Here is an 18659-nt window from a genome sequence, read left to right on the forward strand (position 1 = left end):
GCATTGAATCTGTAGAATGCTTTTGATAAGATTGCCATTTTTACTGTGTTAATTTTGCCTACCCAAGAGCATGGGAGATCCTTCCAATTCCTGGCGTCTTCTTCAATTTCTTTCTTCAAAGATTTAAAGTTCTTGTCATACAGGTCTCCACTTGTTTGGTTAGAGTTACTCCAACATATTTTTTGTTATTTGCGGCTATTGTGAAGGGGGATGTTTCTCTGATTGCTTTCTCAGCCCATTTATCATCTGTACAAAGGAGGGACAAACTCTCCTACAACAGAGCTACAGTAATGAAAACAGCCTGGTGAAAACAGACAGGAGGACCAAAAGAATCAAATTGAAGACCCGGATATCAATCCACACACCTACGAACACCTGATTTTTGACAAAGAATATAAAATGGAAAAAAGAAAGCATGTTCAACAAATGGTGCTGGCAAAACTGGATATCAACATGTAGAAGAATGAAAATAGGCCCATATCTATCACCATGCATATAACTCAAGTTCAAATGGATCAAAGACCTCAACATAAAACCAACCACACTGAACCTTATGGAAGAGAAAGTGGGAAGTACACTTGAATGCATTGGCACAGGAGACCACTTCCTAAATAGAACCCCAGTAGCACAAAAACTGAGAGCAACAATTAATAAATGGGACCTCCTGAAACTGAGAAGCTTCTGTAAAGCAAAGGGCATGGTCAACAAGACAAAATGTCAGCCTACAGAATGGGAAAAGATCTTTACCAACCCTACATCAGACAGAGGGCTGATCTCCAAAATATACAAAGAACTCAAGAAATTGGATACCAAAAGAACACATAATCCAATAAAAATGTGGTATAAACCTAAACAGAGAACTCTCAACAGACAAATTTAGAATGACTGAAAGACACTTAAAGAAATGCTCAACATCCTTAGTCATCAGAGAAATGCAAATCAAAACAATTCTGAGGTTCCATCTTACACCTGTCAGTATGATCAAAATCAAAAACACTGATGACAACTTATGCTGGAGAGGATGTGGGGTAAAGGGAACACCCCTCCATTGCTGGTGGGAGTGCAAACTGGTACAGCCCTTTTGGATATCAGTATGGTGATGTCTCAGAAAATTAGGAAACAACCTTCCTCAAGACCCAGCAATACCACTTTTGGGTATATACGCAAAGGATGCTTAATCATACCACAAGACCATGTGCTCAACTATGTTCATAGCAGCATTGTTTGTCATAGCCAGAACCTGGAAACAATATAAATGTCCCTCAACCAAAGAATGGATAAAGAAAAGGTGGTGCATTTACACATTGGAGTACTACTCAGAGGAAAAAAAAAACAATGGCATCTCGAAATTTGCAGGCAAATGGATGGATCTAGAAAACATCATATTGACTGAGGTACCCAGACCCAGAAAGACAAATATAGTATGTACTCACTCATAAGTGGCTTTTAGACATAAAGTAAAGAAAAGACTGCCTACAAATCACAATCCCAGAAAAGCTAGACAACAATGAGGACCCTAAGAAACACACACATAGATCTAATCTACATGGGAAATAGTAAAAGACAAGATCTCCTGAGTAAATTGGGAGTGTGGGGACCATGGGAGAGAGTGGAAAGGAAATGGGGAGGAAGGGAGGGGAGCAGAGAAAAATATATAGCTCAATAAAACAATGAAAAATAAATCTTGAAAAAACAAAAACAAAAAAGATATGTGGTTTAAACAAAAATTCTGAGGAAACTCTAAAAAAATCCTTTCAATATTTTACTGGAAATGTGTTTTCTTAGTATTTCAATAAAAGTCTGTGTCTGGGAAAGACGGAAGTGGAGGCCAGAGCCTGGGACACCGCCAGGAGGGAAAGGAGCGGAGTCTGTAGGAGCCCCTGCCCAAGTAACGCTGCCGCTCCGGAGCCGCCTTGAAGGCCTCCATCCCCTTAAGTGCCTCTTTGCATAGCACCGGTCCTACCCCCATGCTCATTGGTACTGCTACCTAGCATCATCGGGCCATGGCTGGTCGGGGAGGTGCAGCACGACCCAATGGACCAGCTGCTGGCAACAAGATCTGTCAGTTTAAATTGGTCCTCTTGGGGAAGTCTGCAGTGGGCAAATCCAGCCTTGTTCTCTGCTTTGTCAAGGGACAATTCCACGAGTATCGGGAGAGCACATTGGAGCGGCTTTCCTCACACAGACTGTCTGCTTAGACGATACAACGGTCAAGTTTGAGATCTGGGACACAGCTGGACAGGAGCGATATCACAGCCTGGCCCCCATGTACTATCGGGGGGGCCCAAGCAGCCATTGTGGTCTATGACATCACCAACACAGATATATTTGCACGGGCTAAGAACTGGGTGAAGGAGTTACAGAGGCAGGCCAGCCCCAACATCGTCATTGCACTCGCAGGTAACAAGGCAGACCTGGCCAGCAAGAGAGCGTGGAGTTTCAGGAAGCACAAGCCTATGCGGATGACAACAGTTTGCTGTTCATGGAGACATCAGCGAAAACTGCAATGAACGTGAATGAAATTTTCATGGCAATAGCTAAGAAGCTTCCCAAGAACGAGCCCCAGAATGTAGCTGGTGCTCCAGGCCGGAACAGAGGTGTGGATCTGCAGGAAAGCAGTCCAGCCAGCCGAAGCCAGTGCTGCAGCAACTGAGCCCCCTTGCCTGCCACTGCCCCCACTCCTCCACCAGAATGACCCGACTGGAATCCACTCTAACCAATCCGCACTTAACGACTCAAGCCACCACTGGGGGCAGGGCAGGGGTCCATCATGAATTCTTTGCATAACTTTGATCCTAGGCCGAAGAGAGTTATTCCACCTGCACCTTTCTGTACGAATACTAATTCAATTTCAAGTCTTAAGTCACTTTTTAAATATATATGATCTTCTGCTCTTCCCAGTCCCCTTTCTGCTGCTCTCTCTCTCTTGCTCTTTGCTGGTAGTAGCTACGCTCCTGAGCCCCTGGTCTGTGGGGACAGAGGTTGGAGCAGTTACCCTTTCTTTCCTTCTTGCTGGAGAGCAGACTCAGCAAGAGCACCCACATCCTACCTTGCTGGGAGTGGTCTTGGTCCCAGGACAGTGGATAGGCCCTGGGCTGGGGAAGGGACAGGCGGCACTTCCCTCAGCTGGCTGTCCTCAGGCTGCAGCCCCTCCCCATCTGACTCCCAACTGGGAGAGAAACCGCAGCATTACTTAAGCATCATTTGTGACAGCCACACACCATGGCCCAGGACCCCTCCACCCTTGGTCACCCTGACCTCTGGCTCTGAGCCCTGTTCTGACCAAATCACGATAATGAGTATTTGGGGGGGGGGCAAGGGGAGGAGTGGGAGGGGATGGAACCAACTTTTTCTGTATTTTGTATTGTATGTTTTCTTCAACATGTAACCAATCAGTATCTTGTCAATATAGTCAGCAGATCGATCGACCTCAAAAAAAAAGTCTGTGTCTGTTTTTAGAAACATCCTGAGTCACCTTGGTCATTATAGATATTATTTTATCATTAATTTGGTTTCTACAAGTTCATTGCTAATATATATTATTTATTTACATATTTAATGTAATATATATTAGCGATAAATTTGTAGAATAAAGTAATATAATTTTATATAATATATTAAATATATACTTTATACTCATATATTTGTATATTAATTATATAATATTATATAATATATGTAATTTCTGTGCCAATGTGAATAAGAAAGCAAGGAAAGTGTTATTTATGATTTATATTATCTGATGCATTTTATAATTATATCAAATGCCTTTGGGTAGTGACTTAAACATCAGTGAACATTACACTAATTAACAAAGGTTATGAGAAGAAAGCGGGTGGTGGTGACACACGCCTTTAATCCCAGCACTTGGGGGGCGGAGGCAGGTGGATCTCTTTGAGTATGAGACCAGCCTGGTCTACAAGAGCTAGTTCCAGGACAGGCAGCAAAGCTACACAGAAAAACCCTGTCTCAAAAAACAAGAAAACAAAACAAAACAAACAAAAAAGGTTATGAGAAGATACAAGGAGAAAGCCTGAATAACCTCAGTGCACAAAGTTGGGGTATAAGTGAGTTTCCACCGCATAGTTCTCAAAGGTAAATTACTGGGAAAGAACACATAATTTTAGATGTTAATTACACATTTCTGAATAGCTTCCAGGAAAAGAATTAATATGTATTAAAAAAACAATGGAAAAATAATAGTAGAAAAGAATGTAATGGTTTACATTTTCCAAATAAAGAATTTATAAACAAGTCTAATTATAAATGCTTTAGTCCCTAAATATACTTTTCTGAGTTCCTTAGAAAAAGGAATTTGGCACAAAAAAATGCTATGTGAAAATAATTGTAATAGACTGTTGTGATAATAACAAGTCTTGAATGACGTCTATTACTTAAAATTGTGTGTGTTTGTATGCATGTATGTGATGATTGAATTGGATGATTGAGGGGAAGCGGACACAAACAGCCATCCCTAACCCAGAAACTATCTCCAGATAACCACTCCCAAAGGAAAACTTCGCTTTCTCCGGTGGAGTCTAATTGGGCATATAGACCACACTTAAGGGCAGACCCCATGTCTAATAGTAGATAACCAACACAAAACAAATTTAATGATATTTTTAAGGGTTTTTTTTGTTGTTGTTATTGTTGTTTTCTTTGTTTTGGGTTTTTTTTTTGACTCATAGTGCATTCTCTGGGCATTTTTTTCTTTACAGGTATTTTGCATATATATTATGGCTTTCTGTTTTGTGTTTTTATGGGATTTCTTTTTTATTTATTTTTTATATGTATTGGTATTTTGCCTGTTTGTATGCTATGTTACGGTGAAATATTAAAGTTACAGACAGTTGTGAGCTGCCATGTGGGTGCTGGGAATTGAACCCAGGTCCTCTGGAAGAGCAGTCAGTGCTCTTACCCACTGAGCCATCTCTCCAGCCCCTTTTATGGGATTTCTGAGTATGTAAATGTATGTGGCTCTGTCTCTATGTTTGTTTATCATACCATGTCTCTCTTCTTTCTGTTCGTTTTGTCCTATTCTGATTTGTTCCTTTTTATTTTGTCTTATTTTTTAGATGCTTGCTTGTTTTCTAAAGAGAGAACGAGAGAGAGAGTTTGTGAATTTGGATGGGTGAGCAGATGGGGAGGGTCTGAGAGATGCTGGGGGAGGGAAACCAGAATCGGAATATATTGTATGAAAACAAATCTATTTTCAATTAAAAAAGAAAAATTCCTTCCATATTTTCAGACGTTTTCTGGTCATAAAATTAAATCTAGACATGTTATATGTTTGAGTCTGTGATTACTTTTCTGAATTCACATACACATTTATTAAAAATTAATGTTTCATTTTTCTCAAATTAAGTGGGTCATAGGTTTTAATTTTCATAGTGAGAACACTAATGGTCTTTAATCATATTACAAATATCTGAGGATGAATGGATAGAAGATAGATAGATAGATAGATGATTTATTTATTTCATGGACATATGGAAGATGGAGTCTGTTTTATAAAAATGTCTAGTAAGATAGAAAAATTGCATCCCAACTTTGTGCATTGAGGTTCTGCTTGCAGGTTTCTTCTCTTCGCGTCTTCTGGTAACTTTTACTTACTAGTAGAGTGTTCACTGATATTTATTTAAAGCACTGCCCAAATGCATTTGATATAGCTATCGAGTATTAAACTGGGCAAGGTAATGCACTCCTTTAGTTCCAGCACTTGGGATGCACAGGCAGGCAGATTTCTGAATTTGAGGTCAGCCTGGTGTACAGAACTAGTTTCAGGACAGGTAGAGCTACACAAAAAAACTCTGTCTAGAAAAATCTAAATAAATAAATAATGTGAACAGTAAATAAGCATAGCACTTTGCCTCCTTCATTCATGTTAACACTAAAAAGTGTGTGTGTGTGTGTGTGTGTGTGTGCAATGAACTCATGGAAACCAAAATTAATGATAGAATAGTATTTATAGTGACTAAAATGTGAAATATATGTGTCAATTAACAATATGTACAGGACTTCTATAGTAATACCCCCCATGAAATCTTCATATAGAAATGAAAGGAGAACATAGTAAATGAAGTAACATACTGGGTTACAGATTAGAAGTGCTGAATAAGTAAATAAATATTAATTTTATGTAAATTTATACACAGTTTGAGTGAAATTTCTATCAAAAGTTAAGCAAGATGGTTTTTATATATTGACAATATTTTTCCAAAATATGCAAAAAGATAAAAGGATAGAATAATAGGATAATTTGGGGAAAGAAGAAAAATAGACTGAGAGAAATTATTCTACTTTGAGTAAACACAGAACAATGGCATAGGATGGAGGACATAGACATAGCTTCACATCAATAAAGCCAATTGATTTTTGACAAACTGTAAAACCAAGGCAATAGAAAATATCTTTAAATAAAACTGTGTTGTGGTTTATCAGCCAACTATAGCTCTAACTTCCCCCCAAGCTAAGGGAAAAACAAACCTCAACCTAAACTTCATACCTCAAACAAAACTTGAGACGAGAGCCTGTGCTGTCTCCTATAGGCATCTGTGCTTGTGTACTTGGTCCCCAGTTGGTGGCGCTATTTGGGAAGGTTAGGGAACCTTTAGGAGGTGGATGGACCTTTGCTTAATGGCTGACAAGCATTATAATTAAAACTGGAAGACTTCTGGAAGATAAGAGGAAAAATTCTTCCTACCCTCGATATTGTTGAAGAGCTCTTAGAAATGACATAAAACACCCATCTTTCGCTTGTTTTTATGTGTTCGTTTGAGTCACAGTCTCGCCATGTAGCTAGTCTTGAATTTACACTTCTCTAATCTCACCTCTTGAATACCGGAATTATAAACTACAATCCTTTAAAAATAATCAACAAATTGGACTTCCACGAGATTCAAATTTTTGCTTTGCAAAAGACTCTACTATAAGAATAAAAAGAGGGGGCTGAAGAGATTGCTCGGCAGTTAGTGCTTGCTGCTCTTCCAGCTGAATCAGGTTGGTTCCCATCACCCATTGAGCCATCTGTGAATACGGCTTCAAGGACCAGAAATCCTCTTCCAGCACCCATAGGCACCTTCACACACAAGAAAGGAAGGAAGGAAGGAAGGAAGGAAGGAAGGAAGGAAGGAAGGAGAAGGGAAGGGAAAGGAAGGGAAAGAAAGAAAGAAGGAAGGGATGGAGGGAGGGACAGAGGGAGGAAGGGAAGGGAAGGAAGAAAGAAAATAGTTTTTTAAATGAGGCTAGGATAAGCTATAAACAGAAAAATGGAAACCACATATCTGACAACTCATTAATAAACTGGAAAAAAGTCAATATTCAACCTTAAAGATTAATTAGCTCATTACTTCTTTGTATGTGTGTATATGTGTGTGCATGTAAGCATGGCAAATGTGTGTAGTATATGTGTTCATTAGTGTGTAGGAACATACATCCATGTGCTCACAGAAGCCAACAATGCCAGGCGCTTCCTGCAAAGTCTTTCAGTAAACCTACAGACAGGAAGATCCAGCAATCCTCCTGTCTCCATCTGAATAACAGATGTGCATAGCTACATACAGCTTTTTACATGTGTGCTAGAGATTTTAACTCAAATTATCATGCTTGCATGGCAGTGCTCTTACCAAGATCCAGCATATTTTATAAAAGCAATAAAACAATCCAATTAGAAAATGGATAAAATAAACATTTCATTAGAAATGAGATATGGGTGTGAAATTATCGCACAAAAATATTCAATATGGTTAACCATCAGATAAATATCCATTAAAATCATGGTGAACTATTGCTACACACTATTGCTAAAACTTCCGACTACAGATACCACCAAAGAGTTGTGGAAACTGGACCACTCCTGTGTGGTTAATGAATGTAAAATGGAAAGATCTGTAGTTTCCTTGTAAAACTAACACACACTAGAAGACCCAGAAAATTGCACTGTTGGACATTTAACTCAAAGGAATGGAAATCTGTTTACACACAGAAACGTTAAAAAAAGGAAAAGAAAAGAAATTAGGGGCTAGAGACGGGCCAGCAGTTGGAATCTATTGAGTTCAGTTCCCAGCACCCACACCAGGTGGCACACAACCACCTATATAACTCTAGCTCCAGGGAGTCCATCCAGAAGCCAGCACATAGGCGGCGTCCACGCAGAGGGACAAACCCACAGACACTTTGAGGGAAAGTTAGAAAGACAGGCTTGCTTAGGGACGAACATCTGGACAACAGAGTCCTACCCCGCCCCTCAGGCTCCCACCTCCTCATTTCTCGTCTGAGTCCCACGGAAGGAGCCTGAAAGCCGGCTAGCTGTCTTTGGTAAAGTCTTTACCTGCATTGGAGTCTTTTGTCTTTCCTGAACAGTCAGTCCTTTGCCTGTTCCGCAAAGTGGGCTCAGTTAACACCGGGATCCGTGTTACAACATGAACAAGCATAAACAAAAATGAATGTTAATTTTTTTTGAAGATTGACTCAGAGTTAGATTTTTGATAAGTAAATCAGATGCAAAAAATTACATATGCTCTTAGCTCTTGTCAAATGATCAAAACAAGAATCTTTGATCAAGGAAAGATAGAAAGATCATGTTAACAATGTACCTCTCACAGAACGGAAAGAATGTGAAGTATTAAGCAAAAGAGTGTGACTCAAAAATATTTTCCACATGAATATCATCCTATTAATGCAAGAAGAGCTGTGTGTGTACTTAAAATGCTATATGAAAGGTGGCATAAAAACCTTAGCCAGTGGCTCAAGGCAGTGAAAATTAGCAAATGATTACTTAACTTCTATAGCATTTAATAGTGTTTCAATATTTAATGATATATAAACTATTCCTGTAATGAGGATGTATAATGTGTCTGTGAATGACAAAAAAATAAGTGAATTTATCAAGCAAAAATTCCTTTCAAGTCTCTGCTTTTAGCAGTGTGGTAGATACATTCATTCATTCATCAAACAATCATTTATTGAAAATACAAAATGGACTAGGCATTGTTCTTCACGCTGAGGATTCAACAATGAATAAAACAGACAACAGTCCATGTTCCTAAAGAAGCCTCCATTCTAATAGGGCAAAAAGAGCATAATTAAAGGAAATAGTGGTGAGGAGGAAAAACATAAGAGAATAAATTTGGGAGTAATAATTTGGAGACCATCAAGAGATATCCAGCTGGAGAAGGGAGGGGGCAGTGGGAGAGGAGTGTAAAAGTCAGAGTCTGGGTCATGACTGAAGATACAGACACGAAAGCAGATACTCTCTAAAATGGCACCTCAGCCCTCCTTTCCCGAGTCTGATCACGTCCCACTGCAGACGCTTTACAGAGGAAGTGCTGAGGAAAAACAGGCAGCTGACAGAGGAGGTTGCTATGCAACAGATGAGGGAAGTCATCCAGCCTGGCAGAATTGATGTTGGCCCTTGGGACTAAATGCTGCAGTCCTTCCTAGCATTAGCCCTCTTTCATATGCAGGCTCCTTGCAGGAGCTGACGCCAGGATAAATGGGAAAGGCGCTCAAAGCTGCCTTGGATTTGGGAAACGTATGCGTTTCGTTTGAGTCACTTCGTATCTGGGTGTCATTTTTTTCTGCGTTTGTTCCTTCAGCCATCTTGGAAACACAGCAGGTTCCATGTCCTTGGACAGGACCCACTTTCTGTGATTCTTATTTTGTGTAGGGAGTAAACCAGGCTCAGAGAAATCCACTAAAGTGACTATGTTCTCAGGGGCTCAAGGAGCCACGGACAGATGGACGAGCCAGTAAAGTCTAAAGCCCAGCCCAGCTTCAGTCTGCAAGAACAGGACAGACACACCTGACCGCTCTGGCTGCTCCAGCAAGCACCAACTCCTGGGGTCTCACTCCTGGGAAGTGCCTGACAGTAGGAGCACAGCGGGAACCTGAAGGGTTCCTGCACATACTACGGCCTTCTAGAACACAGGCCTTGTCCACTTGCAACGCATATTGGGAAGAGGAAAGCTTTTCATTCCGCTGGAAAATTCAGGAGTGCCTCAGTTCTCAGACCAGCACGAATACTATATAGATTCTGCTGTCGGGAAAATCCAGGCCCCACATGAATGTTTGTTGTTTGGATAAAGTCTCGGAGTTGTACTGCTTGGTCTGGAACTCGTGGCTTTCCTAAATCACGAGTGCTGAAATTAACAGTGTGCACCACCGTGCTGTGGCAAATCTTGCCTTTTCTGTTTTTTACCAGCTCAGTGCCCCGGCTGAGACAGTGGGTTTAAGATTTAGCTACCTGCTGTAAAATGAGGATGTTGCCCCCCACCCCCGCATCCCTCTCCTAGGGCTGCCATTCGAGATAAACAAGCTCGGTGTGGGGGCGGAGGGCTGTGATCGCGGGGCGGGGGGCTGTGATCGCCGGGCGGGGGGGGGGGGTGATCCCGTGGCCCTCGGCCTTTCCCGGGTCTGACCCACCCCTCAGGAAACGTTTCCATGGCAAAACTGCAAAAAGGGCAAGATTGAAAAGCTAATTTCCTGAGGAAATCTATAGATCGCCACTGGCTTCGCTGCCTCCTGTAAAGCATCCCCCCACCCCCACCCAAGCCGTTAATGTTCGTGCGTTTCGAAGCGGGTGAACTCAGCGGAGGCCCTAGGCTTGTGTCGAAATAAGAGACCCCCCGCAGAGGCCGCCCTAGGAGGCCCTGAGCGACGGGTGGGCGGCAGTGGCGGACCTGGCAGGGAGGGACTGAGGAGAGATGCATTGCGGAGAAAGGTAGTGGGCTGGTGTGCTGGGCCAGGGGGTGGGACCAAAAGGCGCTGCGCATCTGTTGGAGGGGTGGGTGCGTAAGAAAAAGGGGAGGAACCTCCTCCGTCCACTGTCAACCTGGTTGGCGGTGGGAGAGTCGGCTGGCAAAGAGGTGGGATCTCCTCCAAGTGCACATGCGCGACAGGGCTTCGGGATGAAGCTTTTGTTGGGAAAGCAAGCGGGACTCTTATTTGGACAGCTCTCTGGTGCGCAGGCGCAAACCGTCCTGAGGCGGTGGGTGGTATATTAGGCGAAGAGGCGGGGTCGCTGGAGAAGCCGCGCTGGCATTTTCTCCTGGACACGGAGGAGTGCGGAGTGCGGCTGCCGAGAGCCGAGCCCAGCAGTCCTGATCCTCTGAGTCGTGAAGAAGGAAGGCAGCGAGGGGGCCGGGGTTAGAGCCTGAGGCAAGGTGAGATGAACCCCCAGAGCGGGCATCTGCCCCCTGGTGCGGCGCCCCTCCCCCATCCTTTTATCCCAATCCCGTTACCCTGGATTTAGAAACCCCCTCCTGCTCGAGCCCCGATTCATGCCCCTCTCCCGATCCCTTTTTATTTAGATCCCCGTTCCTTCTCTGAATCTTTATCCAATCCCTTCGCGGAATCCTCAGATTTCCCGACCTTGATCCGTTACACGACGCCTTTTGATTCCAAACCGTAAATCAACTTCCCAGAAGCGAATTTTTCCCCTTCCTCCCCCCCGCCCCCCGAAAAATACCGCATTCGGAGCTCTTAACGGATTCCGGAACGCGGATTTGAAGCGTTTTCGCTGTCGGCTTCTGGAAATTTTAGATTGTCCATCGGGACGGCCGTTTACTTTTCCCGCTCCAGTTAGGCCTGTTTCTCCCCGTACCCCGCACCTCCCCCGCCCCCAGAATCAAACCACGCACGCACACACAATTTGGTCCTGCGTATTTTCCTTCTGTAGTATAATGCCTAGTTCCTCTCCCACACCCCTCTAGGCTCTGCTCTTGCCACCGAGACTAGAGCTATGGCTCAGAATCCGGACAGCGGTGCAGGCCTCCGCGGCTTCCAGGTGAGATTCCCCGGTCCCCATTCCTCCATTTTCCCTGCTGACAGATGACGCCCACCCCTGGCCCCTTAGGTGGCGCAAATGCCAGGATCTGATTTTTGCCCTTCTTCCGGCCTAGACTCCGTTGGCTCTCAGATTTCTAGCGTTTATCGAATGGGGGGGAGGGGCGTCCCTTTTCAGCCATCGGTCCCTGCTTAGAGAAAGGGGAGACCCTGTTAGTCAGGGCATTCTGCCCAGAGAATGCGGGTTGGGTAAGGAACCATTTTTTTTCCATAACCCTGACGCGTGTAGAGACGTCTATCGCCCCATCCCCCAACCTCTCGCCTCCACCCTCCCCTTCTCCACGCAGCGAGACTCCCCCTCCACCCTCTCTGCTTATCCTCCTCCATTCCTTCCCAGGTCTCGAGCTCCCCACCGCAAGCCTAAGCAGTCCGGCTCTAAACACGCATGGGGTTCAGTGGTCGCACCATGCTCCTCACAAGCCCCTGCTGCCCTCACCTTGCCCTGCCCCCTCTACCCTTAACTAAGTTTTGTTCCCGCCCCGCCCCCTTTGACCCTCCTCTGCCCCCAGATCGGTGAACTGTGACTCTTGTCTACAGTTCCCCTGCTGTGTGTGCCCCTCTTTCTGATCTGGCTTAGAAAGCCCAGAGGTTGAAATGTCCCCCTCCTGTATTTGCAGGCTGAGGCCCCTGTCGAAGATGGCACCTTGCTTGTGCAGACCTTGATGGAAGCCATCCAGATCTCCGAGGCTCCACCCACCAACCAGGCCATGGCAGCTGCCAGTGGGCAGAATGCTAGTCCCCAGAGTTCACAGCCCCCAACTGCCAATGAGGTGGCTGATACTGAGGTTTCAACAGCTGCTGCTAGGCCTAAGACAGGCTTTAAAGCTCAGAATACCAAGGGTCCAAATGATTTCTCTCAGACACATCATGCCAAGGAGATGCCCAAGAACCAGTCTAAGGCAGCCTTTAAGTCACAGAATGGCACCGCTAAAGGTCCAAATGCTGCCTCTGAGTTTTCCCAGGCAGCAAGCACAGGCAAATCAGCAGCTAAAAAGTCTGAAATGGCCTTTAAGGCCCAGAATACTAAGGCAGGCCCCAGTGCGGCGTACAATTTCTCTCAGTCTCCCAGTGCCAATGAGATGGCCAACAACCAGCCTAAGAAAGCTACTAAGGCCTGGAATGGTACCACTAAGGTCTCTGCAGCTGATGCCCAGATCCAGAATGTAAACCAGGCCAAGATGGCTGACATAGGGACCAGCCCAGGTATCTCTGAAACTGATGGCGCAGCTGCACAGACCTCAGCAGATGGCTCCCGGGCTCAGAATGTGGAGTCCCGGACTATAATTCGGGGCAAGAGGACCCGCAAGTTGAGATCCCTGCTAGCTTCACTCTGCTCTGGGTGCTCGCCTTTCATTGAAGTACCTTTGCGCCAAACAAAATAAAGGGCATATATACCTGTATTTGGGCTAAGCTGTAGGGGCTGTTGAAGGTAAATGCTTATTCCTGACCCCTGATTGGCTACAGATTGATGGTGAGTCTATACAAGGACACAGATCATACGGATCACCATACCCCCTGTACATTTTGACAGTACGCACCATGGGTGAGGTCTTAAGAGAGGCAGGCTCACACTGAGTTATCATTGGATCTTGAAGAGTCCCACATTTGCTAGAGAAAACACAGTCAAGGAGAAATGAGACTCAAATTCAGGGTGGGAGCAGTGGTCACATAGGAAAGGAGATGCTCTGGGCCCCCCTTTATGGTTGTCCTTGATCTGGTTTGGAGGTGAAAGACAATGAAAAAGAAACATAAAATGACCCCTCAGTAGCCACTAGTCGCTTTATGTTTGCTTTAACGTCCTAGGTTAGCTACTGGGAGGACTCAGGATTAATAGTGAAGCTGGAATTCTCTTTTCTCTTACAATGCAGATTAACAACTTGAATGTGGAGGAGAACAGCAGTGGGGATCAAAGACGGGCCTCACTGGCTTCAGGGAACTGGAGGTCTGCTCCAGTTCAAGTGACCACTCAGAACCCACCTGGCGCACCCCAGAATGTGCTGTGGCAGACCCCACTGGCTTGGCAGAACCCGTCAGGCTGGCAAAACCAGACAACCAGGCAGACCCCACCAGCACGTCAGAGTACCCCAGCTAGGCAGACAGCATCAGCTTGGCAGAACCCAGTTACATGGCAGAATCCAGTGATCTGGCCTAACCCAGTGATCTGGCAGAATCCAGTGATCTGGCCAAATCCCATTGTCTGGCCTGGTCCAATTGTCTGGCCAAACCCAATGGCCTGGCAGAATACAGCTGGATGGCAGTCCCCACCCACCTGGCAGGCTCCCCCAAGCTGGCAGAACCCTCAAGATTGGCAAGGCCCTCCAGATTGGCAGTTACCCCATGACTGGTCACTGCCTCCTGACTGGGCAGTTCCCACTGATTGGCCTTTTCCACCTGACTGGATCCCTGCCGACTGGCCAATTTCACCTGACTGGCAGAACTTACGACCCTCGCCCAATCTGAGATCCTCCCCCAACTCTCGTGCCTCACAGAACCAGGGTCCACCACAGCCCCGAGATGTGGCCCTTCTTCAGGAAAGAGTAAGCACTGCACTCTCGTCTTTTGCTGTTATCCTTCCCTTTGTAATGAGCCAAGTTTGCTGCAAGCATAATTTTAATTATTTCTTTCTCCCCAGGCAAATAAGTTGGTCAAGTACCTGATGCTTAAAGACTACACGAAGGTGCCCATCAAGCGCTCAGGTAGGTCCTGCCCATCCCTGAGTTCTTAGGGCGTCCATCCCTTCCCTTCCATAGCTGATGCTTCTGTCTGTACCTTTGAAGATCCTGACTCAGCTACCCTCACCAGGGCTGGCAAAGGGACTGCTACTCGGTACTCCCACTCAGTCCCAGGGCTTCCCCTTGTCTCCTACAGAAATGCTGAGGGATATCATCCGAGAATACACTGATGTTTATCCAGAAATCATCGAACGCGCCTGCTTTGTCCTGGAGAAGGTAAAAAGTCAAATCTAAGAGACTGGAATGATGGGGAAAGTCAGTTTTATGAGATTCCTACCTGAAAGTTTAGGGCAAGGCTTAACGGGGCTGTGACTGCCTGCCTATGTGAAGATTATGCTAACTGCTGTAATTTCATAATCTGTTTTCTTGCCCCTGTAGAAGTTTGGAATTCAGCTGAAGGAAATTGACAAAGAAGAGCACCTGTATATTCTCATCAGTACTCCTGAGTCTCTGGCTGGCATACTGGGAACGTAAGATGGGAAAGGAGGTGGAATATGGCCTTTCTCAGTGATGCTTTTTTCCTAAGAATTTCAGTATTCATTCACATAGAAGGTCATGGGCAGAGTTGGGGGCATAATGATCTCCCCTGAGGAATAGTGGAAAAGCTAAATTGGCAAGCTTGCTGGGGTTTTCATGCAAATGGCTGCTGGCTATATGTGTGTGTGTGTATATATATATATATATATATATATATATATATATATATATATATATATATATATATATTCTTTCTGTCCTCTAGGACCAAAGATACACCCAAGCTTGGCCTCCTCTTGGTGATTCTGGGCATTATCTTCATGAATGGCAACCGTGCCAGTGAGGGTGAGTGGCTGGACTTGCAGCTGGGGATTACTACAACCTGATTCTCACGCTCACTTTCTGTGCCTTATCTCTCCTCTTGCCTCCTGTTACAGCTGTCCTTTGGGATGCACTGCGCAAGATGGGACTGCGTCCTGGGTATGATTAGGCTCTTTCATCTTCTGTCTGAATTATCCTTTGGCAGCAGAGGGTGGTTCCAGGATTGCATTACATGATGGTCTTGTGGCAGCAGGGGGGTGGGGGGAGTGCTTTGGGGAAGTTTACATTATTTGAATAGATGGGAAAACAGTCTTGAATTCTGATTGTTGTTTCCTTTTTTTACCATCAGGGTCAGACACCCCCTCCTTGGTGATCTGAGAAAACTTCTTACTTACGAGTTTGTGAAGCAAAAGTAAGTGATTGCACTGGCCTAGGAATCCTTAAAGGATAGATACCCTGACTATGTTTAGAAGTGAGTCTGGAGTATAAATGAGTTCTGTTTGAATTAAAGAGTTTCAAAATCCAGATTTATGAGGTATTTTTTCATAGACTGCCCATAAACGCAGACTTTTTTTTCCCACTTCAGATACCTGGACTACAGACGAGTGCCCAACAGCAACCCTCCTGAGTATGAGTTCCTCTGGGGCCTCCGTTCCTACCATGAGACTAGCAAGATGAAAGTGCTGAGATTCATTGCAGAGGTAATGGAGGAACTGATAATAGGTTAATTGGGTTCTGTCCCCAGAACCCGTGTAAAAAAGCCACATGTGGTCGTGTACGTTTGCAGTCCAGTCCTGGGGAGATGGAGAGCCTACTTGTCGAGAAACACTGACTCAAATAAGGTTGACGGTACCTAAGGAACATCACTCAAGGTTGACTTCTGGCCTCCATGCATGCACACGTATGTGCACACACACATACAGGAACACACACAAGAAGCTAGCTTAGCAATTTAAAATACGTGGTAGTCATTAACTTATAAGACATTCTGCTGCCTAATAGATATCTAGAACTTACTCATTGTATCTAACAAAACTTCATGCCCTTTAATGAATATGTCCCTGTTCCTCATCCCACTTGAGCCCCTGGCAATCAGCATTCTAATCTACTCCTATGTTCCTCATCGCAGGTTCAGAAGAGAGACCCTCGTGACTGGACCGCACAGTTCATGGAAGCTGCAGATGAAGCCTTGGATGCTCTGGATGCTGCTGCTGCTGAGGCAGAGGCCCGCGCTGAAGCACGAACCCGCATGGGAATCGGAGATGAGGCTGTGTCTGGGCCCTGGAGCTGGGATGATATCGAGTTTGAGCTGCCGACCTGGGATGAGGAAGGAGATTTTGGAGATCCTTGGTCCAGAATCCCCTTTACCTTCTGGGCCCGATACCACCAGAATGCCCGCTCCAGATTTCCTCAGGCCTTTACTGGCCCCATTATCAGCCCCAGTGGTACAGCTACTGCCAACTTCGCCGCCAACTTCGGTGCCATTGGCTTCTTCTGGGTTGAGTAAAATGTCCAGTAAGTAAATCACTCTGAATTAGGCAAATGGGATTCTTGGGGGAGTACATGGTCAGTGAGGATTGTAGTCACATTCCTGATCTAGTAGTGATATACAAGCCATGGTGGAGAAAAAAGAACTGCTATTTATTTGGTGTATATGATCCTTATTATTTGGTACAGCTTATTGAATTATTTCCCCCTTTTCTTCTATTCACAGATCCTGCTCATCATTTGCAGTAGTTTTCCCTCTGAGTAAGGCTGAAGCCTCAGACTCCTTCAGAACCCAGCTATCTAGAGAGCCACATCCTGTTGACTGAGTGGCATGCAAGATAAATTTATTTGCTATTCTGTCTATTACTTTTTTTTCTTGTGTGTTGTCAAGTTTTGGTATCAGAAATAAATGTTGAAATTGCAAAGTGAATTAAATGTGCTCCTTTTTTGTGTGTATATCCAGAGAGAGGGATCAACCTATTTATTGGCTCTAACCTGAAGGGCAGATCAGCTTTCAATATATGGAAATGTGGGTAGATGCAACTAACGGATTGGGAACTGAAGAAGGGAATGAGTGAATACAAGTGTGTATTTGATCTAAGGACTGGTGTAATTGTTTATTCAGTAAATATTGCATAAATAATGCGTGTGATGGGCAGTGCTGCTGTGTAAGAAATGCAGTGGAAGGTGTGGTGGTCAAAACAATTCCATTTAAGAAGACAGAAGGAATAAAACACCCAGTGGTGGTGAGAGTGGAGGCTAGAAGATGATGTCAGAGGTTTAGGATTCCAGGATGTTGTTTATTATGTCCGTGTGGAAAGCGGCATAACTCTAGGGAAAAGGTGAGCATAGGAATAACCCCGTGGGCCAGGTACCAGAGTCTCTGATGTAAGAATACCCATAGCCACATTCCCCATAAAGGGCTGAGCTAATAGATCACCCCTGTACCATCTCTGGAAATGCAAAACTCTTCACAATGCCCTGTTGCCATGGGATTGGGGACCTTCATCACAGACACAAAGAGTTTATGAAAGAGACCTCAAAAGTGTTCACAATAATTAATGAAAAAAGGAGGCCATGAGTTCGGAAAAGAACAAGAAAGGGTATATGGGGGGAGGGGAAAATGATGTAATTAGAATCTCAAAAAAAAATTAGAAAATAGTCTCTCAAGGAGAAAGAGGAGTTAAAAAACCCGGATTGAGGAAGTAAAACCACTCTGACCTCTGAGTGGACCTGCTTGAGTTAATGAGGTTTTCTCACCAGGAACAAAATCGGGCCTAGACCATCACTTACTTAAAAACTGCGGTATTTGGGCATGCGAACATGGCAGGGGCAGAAAAATGGAGGGGGTGGGGGAGCAAGAGCAAAGAAACAAAGACAATTTATTTGGGAAGGCCTCAAAAATGGTCAGAGACAGAGTGCCCATGGCTTCTTTAGATCCCTGGCTAATACCCACGTGCTGAGAAGAGAGTCCAGGGCTAGAAGGAAGTGTAGGGCTCTAATCCCTGTGCTGTCTCTTGGCCTTACTTCAGGCTTTTTTTTTTTCGGCTGGGCATGGTCCCAGGTAGGCCTCTCAGGTAGGCCTGGAGAATCAGCCTGATACCTGTTTGGCAGGGATGGCAACAGCCCTGAGACTCTGAGTCTGGGCTGTGGTACTTAGCATTTCTGAGGACTGGCTGATGCGAAACAGCAGGATGCGTGGGACTGGAGCCAGCCAGGCCATGTGGGAGGATGCTTTCACTGTGCCCTTTGTTCCCAGCCAGTTTGGGGACAGAGCACCCCTCCTACCTCAGTCCT

At 44.8% G+C, this 18659-nt stretch overlaps 1 protein-coding gene and 1 pseudogene across 1 annotated transcript; both read left to right on the forward strand.

Moving 5' to 3' along the window:
* The first annotated feature begins 1988 nt into the window (after positions 1-1988).
* On the forward strand, positions 1989-2676 carry LOC121445415 (annotated as a pseudogene).
* An 8380-nt stretch (positions 2677-11056) lies between these two features.
* On the forward strand, positions 11057-17289 carry LOC121445410 (melanoma-associated antigen D1-like). The gene is made up of 13 exons (XM_041647543.1): positions 11057-11162; positions 11712-11785; positions 12462-13151; positions 13713-14381; positions 14477-14540; positions 14713-14792; positions 14955-15046; positions 15319-15398; positions 15491-15533; positions 15724-15786; positions 15961-16075; positions 16504-16889; positions 17089-17289. Exons 2-12 carry the CDS (start codon positions 11741-11743, stop codon positions 16879-16881), a joined length of 2319 nt encoding a protein of 772 aa, XP_041503477.1. The 5' UTR covers positions 11057-11162; positions 11712-11740; the 3' UTR covers positions 16882-16889; positions 17089-17289.
* Positions 17290-18659: the final 1370 nt, after the last annotated feature.

Source organism: Microtus oregoni, unplaced genomic scaffold (assembly GCF_018167655.1).
Source record: "Microtus oregoni isolate MIOR12 unplaced genomic scaffold, Mior012 000186F_ref0000110, whole genome shotgun sequence".
In the NCBI taxonomy this organism is placed as follows: Eukaryota; Metazoa; Chordata; class Mammalia; order Rodentia; family Cricetidae; genus Microtus; species Microtus oregoni.